Source organism: Accipiter gentilis, chromosome Z, assembly GCF_929443795.1.
Source record: "Accipiter gentilis chromosome Z, bAccGen1.1, whole genome shotgun sequence".
In the NCBI taxonomy this organism is placed as follows: domain Eukaryota; kingdom Metazoa; phylum Chordata; class Aves; order Accipitriformes; family Accipitridae; genus Astur; species Astur gentilis.
This window is the reverse complement of record NC_064919.1, coordinates 1,827,697-1,837,214: the sequence shown is the minus strand read 5'-3', so window position 1 is coordinate 1,837,214 and position 9,518 is coordinate 1,827,697. Positions and strand designations below refer to the sequence as shown.

At 38.3% G+C, this 9,518-nt stretch overlaps 1 protein-coding gene across 1 annotated transcript in view; it reads right to left on the bottom strand.

Moving 5' to 3' along the window:
- Positions 1–1,852: 1,852 nt before the first annotated feature.
- The window catches only part of PCSK1 (proprotein convertase subtilisin/kexin type 1), a 31,074-nt gene continuing 23,408 nt past the window's right edge, over positions 1,853–9,518 (bottom strand). The window contains exons 12-14 of the mRNA XM_049795985.1: positions 8,469–8,602; positions 6,471–6,632; positions 1,853–4,946 (exon numbers count right to left, since the gene is read on the bottom strand). Coding sequence (XP_049651942.1) covers positions 4,584–4,946; positions 6,471–6,632; positions 8,469–8,602 — 659 coding nt within the window. The 3' untranslated portion in view covers positions 1,853–4,583. The remainder of the gene's footprint in view (positions 4,947–6,470; positions 6,633–8,468; positions 8,603–9,518) is intronic.

Sequence of the window (9,518 nt, the reverse complement as noted above, 5' to 3'; positions counted from 1 at the left end):
CCCAACAACTTTTTTCCCTTCTTAAATATGTTATCACAGATGCGCTAGCGCTGTCACTGATGGGCTCAGCATTGGCCAGCGGCGGGTCCGTCCTGGATCCGTCTGGCATTGGCTCCACTGGACGTGGGGGAGGCTTCTAGCAGCTTCTCACAGAAGCCCTCCCTGTAGCCCCACCCCCACCCCGCCACTACCCAACCTTGCCACACAAACCCAATACAGGAGAACTAATTATTTTCAGAGATGAACTTCCCTTAGGTTTGTAATGTTTGGAGAATTGCAGTGGTAGACATTGGTTTGCTGTTGCAGAAGGAGTCTCTCAGTGGCAGCACTGCTCCTCCTGTTGCTCTGATGCACATGGCGTTAAGCGTGTGATCTGCATGTAAGATAATTGTAAGGGCTCATAAGCAACACTCAAATGTTCCCCCTTCCCGTGAACGTGCTCTTTTCATAAATAGGTTAGATCCACTCCTAATTTCCAGGAGATAATTCTAAAGCCAGTATTGTATTTGTAAAGCTCCCTTTTCTCTCTTAAAATAGCTTTCTTTTTACTGAAAATGCTTATGATTGTTTTCAGATTGAAGTGGCTTTGGGAGAGATAAGAAAGAGGACACTTCTTTTGAAAACTAAATTTCCAAGCTTGGAGCTACAAGATATGACTGATTAGAAACTCTGCTTGGGTAACTCAAAACAGTTAAAGCTAGAAAGTTCAAATGCAGCATGACATTTAAAAACTCAGCCAACTTGAGAGAAAATCCATTGTTTAGTGTGGAAGCTAGTTAATATTGCTCAAATGTAGACTTAGAATTCTTTCTTTTTTTATGCTACTTCAGAAATCTGTTTTCTATGCACATTTACTACAAGTGTTTCTGCTATGGAAATGTAGCTTATTGGAAGCACAGAAAATGTTTTCATTAACCTTAGAACATCTGACAATGCAGGTTTTGTTAATTGAGCAGTAGTTAGTTGATACTTGAGAAGCAAACTAAATCTAGGTATGATCCATAAGTCCTCAAGAAGTTAAAGCTTTGGAAAGCAGGCTCGTTCACCTCTGCACAGTTTGCTCAAACATGATGTCCTTTCAGCCTAACAGTGGGAGAAGAGGGTTCCACAGAGACAGCTGCATCTTTCTGTCACATCTGGGCATCAGCGTAGCTTAGAGCAGCCCAGGGAACAACCCAAATTGTGCGCAAGGCTACATGGTCCCCTCCCCACAGAGCCTGCTCCTCAGTATCGAAAAGCAAACAGCTACCCCTAAAAAAAAATAAATAAAAAATAATATATATATATATATTCTAGGGTATATAAGGGCTTGTTTCTCTCCTGGCTTGAAATGTGAGTAGTGTGTGAGGAGGGGGGAAACAATAAATATTTTAACTGTTTGCATGCAAGGAATGGAAGATCTGCATATTTATTTGCCCCCCTGACTCATTCAGCTGTATTATTTCATCATTGTGCTCCTGACACACATGTCTGTATGTGAAATGGGCAGAATCTTTTAATTCAGAGCCACTGGCTCTAACACTGATGTCCACAGCAAATCTTACTTCAGCTGCAGCTGTGAAAAGTAAGCACTCCAGTGTTCCTGGTGAAGAAATCCTCTGGAAGTCTTAATTTTCAATAAATTACACATTTCCTCCACCCAACCCCTGGTTATTTCCTCAAGCCATTATTTTTAATTCTAAACTGTATTTCCCGGTCCTTTTCAGTCAAACGCTTGACTTTATCTTACTGTTTTCTTTACAAATGTTAAGACCACACACTGAGCTCTGCTAACACACTGTATTATGCTACTAGTAGACAAATTTTAACATCACATCACATACATGTTGTGGTTGCTGTTGGAACATGCCTTTTAAAAAATACCTTTATTGGATGAAATTGTCTCTTTCCCAAGAAAATTCTGGTTCTTCAATATAATTTATTATGCCTTTTAAAATTCTGTCTGTTCAATAAAATCTTTGCTATATTATAAATACCTGTAACGAAAATATAATTTAAAATTCTGAGAGAAAACTTTTTTTTTTTTCCTTTTACATTTTTCACAAAACCCACACAGGCACCAAGGCAAGACTAACAATAAAAATAATTTACTCCTGTATAATCTACTCTGGGTTGGAAACATTCAAAAGAGAGATTTTAAACTTGTCCTCTGAGGAAACTTTGGCTACAACATGGGAGCTGATCTTAAAACAAAGAAGAGTCCTATGTTTTCCACCCGTTTAGTCTGAAAACTTCTTTCAAGGGCTGATTGAGTGTTGCTATTACTTTCCTTGCTGTAATATACCTGAATGAGGACTGGCTAAAATCGCTGTTATCTGAGGGAACCAGCCTCTGAGCTTCATCGCACAGGACTAAAAGTGGTCCTACCTCACCAGATAGGAATATTTGTTGTGGAGATTAACTCCCAGTTCTGAAAATTAAACATTAGTGGAAATAAGTTAGTGCTCTCATTCTGCAATAGCAGCCATCAGAAACTTTTACGTTTTGCTTGTTCGGTAGTGATACATTGCCAGACAGCTTGTGTGTTGAAGGGACAGCACAGGAAAGCTTTGATTTGGACCACTTGAAGAGATTTTTGTAACCACTTCTCATTCTAAGCAAATTTATTAGTAAAGAGGGAGCGATTCAGTATAAGAGACATTCAATGGTGGAGTTGTTATCTTTGAAGTATGGACTAGAAATATGGAAGAATTCTTCAAATCAACTAAGCCCAATCTATTTAAAGCTGGCAAAAAAGCAGACTAAGCCCAAGATACACATGAAACCATCACAAAGAATGAATAAGCAGAGATTTTAAAATTTTAAGTTTGGTAAGACAATTTGCAAAGCTGCCTTTAAGCAGTCCTTTTTTCCATCAATGAAGACTTAAGTATTGTTACAGAAAATAGATTTACCTTTAAATTACAGAATTTAGTGTGCAGTTTGAAAAATCTCTATCCAAACTGATGAATTATGAGCAAAATGTGAATTCCTGCCTTAGAGACACTTGCATAATTTTAAGGCATAGACAGTGAAGGAGAATAATATATTTCTAGAATGTCTGGAAAACACATTTCAATAGTAGATGAGAGAGAAAAAGTAAAACTCAGTCAGCACTTGTTTGGACTATGTTTAGCACTGCAATGAGATAACTATCCCCTGGGAATCTTCATTCCCTTGTTCTATATCCCCTTTAATTTCTGAGTATCCAACACTGCATTTTTTTTTTTAAATGATGAAATAATATGTTGGACTTGGCTCTGACATTAAAAATGCAGGTGTGGAAAACTGTTTGTCTAGTACACTGCTAACGTTAGGGAGCCACCCACCCTTGCTGCTTTCTGACAGCCACCTCAGTTTCCTCCTTTTCCACCTTCTCCTTCCTTCTATTCCTCTCCTTCCTCCACATTCCACGTGCTCTTTCTCTCCATTTCTGAGTCCCTTCTCATGGTATGTTTTTTTATCTCACACCTCTTCCCATCCATTTTGCCTTAACTTCCTAGGTATTTGGGAAACATTACAATCTAGCACAGACACTCCACAATGCAGTCTTTAAGTGGACTTTTCTGGCACAGTTATCCTTTGTTTTCCACTTTGGTCACAGTCAAGGAAAAGACAAATTGTTCCCAGCTTTGTTGGCCTGACTACTGCAGATGTAGGGATCTCAGAAGGCATTTATACTACTTAACTTTAGAAATCGCACTGAGGCTCCATAGTTGGAGATTGGTCCCCCAAGCTCATAAAGTCAATACAAATAGATCAGGACTCCATCAGGTAATTCAGAACCAAGGACTAACCAATTGCTCTGAAGTAATATCTATAGGAGACTCTGTCTTCATTAACTACCTATAGCCTAGAAAGACTAGGCTCATAATTCAGGCACTTCACTTAGGTAGTTAAAGTTAGGTGGTGAGAATGCCATCCCATGGTCTGGGATGCTTCATTTGGGGCTCTTTTATGTTAGTGTATGTCTGTCTGCAGTCTAAATTGTGAATAACTTCATCAGTGTTCACTGATGCTCCAGTCCAGCTCCAGCATCTCAGCTGCTCCTTTACAGGAGAACAGAAGGGTAAGGTAGCATTGCTGTTTGGAGAAGGAACAAAAAAACCTATGACAGAAGCAGTACTGGCTGCAAGTGTTAAATCTGGAATAAATGCCAAATATAAGACTGCAATATTCATTACAAATCCAGGGATGAGAGTATCTCCCCATAGCTTTGGCAGTTCGGTTCAAAACTGCTTGGTAATTCAGGTTTTGATTCCTACTGCATGCTAAGTGAATAGGGTGGAAGAGTAAGTAATGTGAGAACTGTTTAAAATAGAGCATTAGTTTTTTCAGGGGAATACTATTGCATTTCATGCCTGATGGGGCAAAACTACTCTGGTGGTAATGAAGAAAGGCTTTGAAAAAAGCTATTACTAAAAAGCATCAGTTTACTGCCTTATCCTCCCACACCTGTTTTTTCCCTTCCTTGATATTTGTATTAAATATGAAGCAATCAAAGCAGCAATCACACAACTACAGCATACAACAGACTTCTGAAAAAAACCTACAGGTGGGGTGGGGAAAATGAATATTTCCAACTCAGTGCGATACCCTATTGTTTAGTTTCCTTCATTTATAATATCAACCAAGGCTTGCAGCAGTCTATCATCTCTATGCTTGTATGGTTTGGCATTGTAAAAAAGATCAACGTAGTCACTGTACAGACTTTCTTCTGAGTCTCTCAACTGGGAGGGCTTGTTTAATTTTTCGAGGGCTTGATAGAAGTGTTCATATGGAATATTTAACTTCTCACTTGCAGTCTTCTTTGGCAGTCGCTTCTGAGCCATCTGTCTGCTAAAAGCACTTTGCAGTAAATGTAGCATAGCCTCTGATGGGATTTTATCTTCTGCTTTGTCACTGCTACTACTGGTACCTTCTGTGACTTTGGGTTTTTCACTCAGGTTCTCCTGTGTGGTATGGTCCTAGAATACAGATTAGCATAAAAAAGGTTAGGTGTCAATGGAAAACTGTCTGGATTAAGATATGCCCTGATGAGTGATTTCCATCTGGGTGTGGGTAGATGGTATTTTTTTCATTCAGGAGCCACTTAGCATCTAGAAAAGAATTGGACCATTATACACCAAAACAGACTATCATCAAAAGGACTATATTGTACAAAATATCAAATCTGCCGACAATGTAGGAAGTTATAAATTCAGATTCCACATTGGCAGGATACAACATGTCATTTTATAACAGGATTTGTCCCAGTCTTAAGAGATATTTCTTGTTGTCCTATGGGAGACAACTCCACAGCAGTCTAACTGAAGGAAGTATATGTAGTGGTGATGGCAGCTCTGGTTGTGCCACACACCCTTGTGAAAAGGACTGAACCACTGCTTCTGTACAACCTTCTCTGTAGATGCTCTCACCTGAGAAAAGATGGTGAAGTATGGCTAATGGGTGGCCATGACATGTATCTTGGAAACTTTGGAAGACTAATGCCAGATACAGAAGCACAGAGAAGTTAGTGAGAAGCACGACCTTGTTTCAGCAGGGTCTATTATGCCTCCCATACTGACACATAGCTTCCTCATTTACACTAGGATTGTCTTTCTAACTCAATACTAATTTTATCTTTATCTGGTTTTTACTATGTCCACCAATCTTCTCCCACAGTACCTCCTGAACCCACTTTTACTTTCTTCCAATTTATTTTCTTGCACGTGGTTGCCACACCTGCAGACACTTATCCAATGTATTTAAAGACCATAACCATGTCTCCCTCACTCTTCTCCTTCATAACTTGGCTGAGGAAGGTTAATCTCTCTATACTTTATGGATGTCCCAATTACTTAATGGGGAGACAAATTGATGTGATGTGATTAATAAAGTATTCCAAAGATGTTGACATAATCAAGCATTGTGAAAATGTACAATACTACCATCCCATGCACCCAGAAAACCACTGTCACTCTCAGAACTTTGGAGTATGTTTAGAGCACTCTACCTGAAAGGCAAAGAAGGGGTGACAGAGGAGCTAGCAGCAACAGATCCATCTAACCAAAACTTTTGAATCAGTCAGTCCCTGACTTTTGTCATGTCTTTCATTACTAACTTCCTTCCAAACTCCCTGGAAGCATTCCAGCAGGCAAAGCTCCTTTTGGATGCGACACTGGTTCTCACTAGAATTACATAAATTTGATGTCTCCGTCAGAGGTGTCTTCCTCCCTCCTTGTACTACTCAACTTCATTAGCTATTGAGTTCACTGCTTTAGTAGCAATATCCTCATATCATCCCCAAACCCTTAGATGTTGGCCTATGAAAACAGAGACTAATAAAAATATAAGTTGTTGACAAGGACAAAATTACAATAGCCAACTCAAAAGTGGTCAGGGGCTAGATGAAATGAATACAGAATGAATATGTGACTTCTTACTAGGGAAAAATATAATTTTCTTATGAATTGAAAAATATGTAAGGAAAAAAATTAATGTAACACTACCTCTACAAAGTCCGTCATTTTCTCCACTCCTCTTCTGTCATTTTGCACAGCATTATAGGATGTGTATACACGTGGCTGCTTCATATGTTCAGGCTGTGTAGCAGTCCCATGCAAAATCAATTTCCAATTTACAATCCTTCCTTCATTTTGTATTCTTCTGGACTAAAAGACAAGCATGACACTAGCTTAGATTCTCAGGACATAGGATGAGGAAACAGGACACTCAATTGTAAAGTCAACAGAAGTGACTAAAATAAATGATAAGGCTTTCAGTATCTAAATTTAGACAATGATTTATAAGAACAAACAGACTGATACATTAGAGACAGGATATATCAGAAAGTGGGATTTGATATAATGGCTTAACCACTCCAAATATTCACATTTTGATGCAACATAACTATTAATTAATCATGTAAGCATCAATGGAATTTTGTGATAACATAGAATGCTAAAAATAACAAAAGTAGTATTTTGTGTTATTTGTATTTCTTCACTAAGCCATTCCTTGGCAGTTTCCTCACAGAAGTTACCAGTGGAATAGTAATTTGGAAAAATATTCTTTGGTGGTGCACAACAGCAATCTGAAACACAGCATGTGGAAGTAAGCAACAAATGCTTTGTCCATTAGTTTTGGCGGTAGTATTTAAAGAGTAGAAAGTGGAAGAGACAAGTACAGACAACGCTTAAACTTTATTTTACCAAACCTTTTTTCAGAATTTTTTACTCAGTCATTTAGTGACTGAAGATAGCTGCTGAAGCTCTTCTTTTCTAACAGAAGCCTACACCAAGATTTACATACACAACTTACAGGACAACTAAATTATGAGTAACTCTGCACAGGAATCTGTGATTTCAGTCAGGGCCATTCATATGAAAACTTATTTCAGGAATCACAAAACCCTTCAAGCTGAGGAAAGAGTGCATTACTTCCTGAGGACAAAAAGCTTGGTTTATTTTAAGTTTCAGGAACCTCTCACTTGAAAATGGAAAATGAGAAATAATCACAAAGAAAATGCTGCTCTTAACTTCATTCCAAAAAATGCATTATATTAATTACAAGGAGCAGGCTATCTGTAACCATGGGGTTATCTATAAGCCTGCAGTATTAATACTGCACTGTTGATAATAATATTTACTTCTACTGCCTTGTCCATCTGCTTAGTACTTGACATTATCCTCCTGTTTCCAACTTGAGGCCCATAGGCTTGGAGGCTCAGTGTCTGAGAGGAAGCATTCCATTTCTGGCAGGATCTGACCCCTAATGACAAGCTTATTAACAGACAACTTCAATTAAATTCTCTAGAGATGAGTGTGCTTGATCACTCTCTTTTTCAAGAGAATGATTTTTCAGTTGCCTATCAAGCAGCTTTATTCTGGTGTCTCACTGTTGTAATCCATATCCCCAGGTGGTTTCAGTAAACTTATTTCATATCTGTAGATTTCTTGGCTTTAATCCTTAAACGTTGCTCAGCAGTAATTAGTCTAAGAAAGAAGTTAGGGAAAGGCATACATCAGAATAGCTCTCTGAGGTCACCAGAAATTCATTAATTCAAAAGGTTTTGAGTTAATGAAATTATGCACATGCACCAAGAGAAGACTAGATCTCTCCTGTGTTCTTTTCTGCAAAAGAACCTAATTTGCAGTTAAACATCTGTTAATTCGATTACATATTTCACTCCATGAATCTCAGAAAACTGTATGAAGTGATTTCTTTCAGTGGCGTATAATGTGTGGGAAACACAGGCATGAAATTTTTTTGACAGGTACGTGTCAGTGAAATAAGGATGGTACTTTACATTTATGTAAAAAACAAGAAAATCTGACCCTATCTTTCTTCTTTACTCTTTAATCCAGATGGATATTTAGTTTGAATAAAGTCTTCTTGTGGCCTGCTTGATGAGAAGACTCACTATTCAACATGCTTGGTAGGGGTTAGTGAACATTTTATCTTCATTAGCTTACAAACATAGCTAGTTAACACACAGACATACTTACCACATCAGTAATTCTTAAAACCCAGGTGCCTGTTGGATTCTCTCCCCATGTGTGAACAGACATGAAGTCCCAGTTCTTAAAGCCATTGGGAGATTTATCTCTCTCTCTCTCAGCCAGTAAGACAGTGCTGGTCCCTGTGTTGGTGCAAGATCAAGAGTAGTGATTGTTCATATACGCCCACTTTTACTTTTCACACTGCTCTGCTTGCACACTACCTCGTGCATAGGTAACCTGGAAAATACACTATTTAGCAGTAGCTTGTGGAACAGGAAACATGATATTTCTGATCAGTGTTCCTTTAATTATTTTCACAGCAGTATTTAAGAGCAGAAAAACTATCACATTAGGTCACGCTAAAAAAGGTACATCTTGCTTAGTATTCAATTTCTAACACAAAAAAGTAGTGGGTGCACAAAAAGAAGCACAAGAAGCAGAGGTCAGACACAACCAGTCTTTTCCACCAATGAACAGTTCAGGAAACTTCTGAGATGGAAGTTTTGAAGGTAAACCAGCTCATGCAGTATTGCGAAACCAAAGCCTTATCCCGCATTCATCACTGTATTTTTTTTCTTTTCATGAGTGGATGTAAATTGTTACAGCCTGCAATTCCAACAGGGTGAAAAGCTTTTGCATTGTTATTATTATTACAAAAATGTTGCAGTTCACAAAGTATTTCTGCAGCCGCAGAGATTCTACTGCACAGTAGGAAATTTGTTGTGCTTGTTTGCATATAAGGAGAGAGCAAAGGAGCTATATTTACATAATAAGGAGCAGAGAAGCCCCAGGGAGCCTGATCACAAGCTATAAATATATTTAAAGGTAACACCATAAACATAGAAAAGGAATGACACACATTTGGTATGGCATATACATATACATTCCTGTTTTGCAGGAAAGTGGAAAAACAGCAAGAACCAAGGGAAAAAAACATTTAACCATGAAGGCAAACTGATACTATTGTGGAGGCAGCAGCACTTGACTATTGCTACTTCAGTTAAACCCTACATATGAAGATGAAGAACGTATTACTGTTGTCAGTCTTTCAAAAAG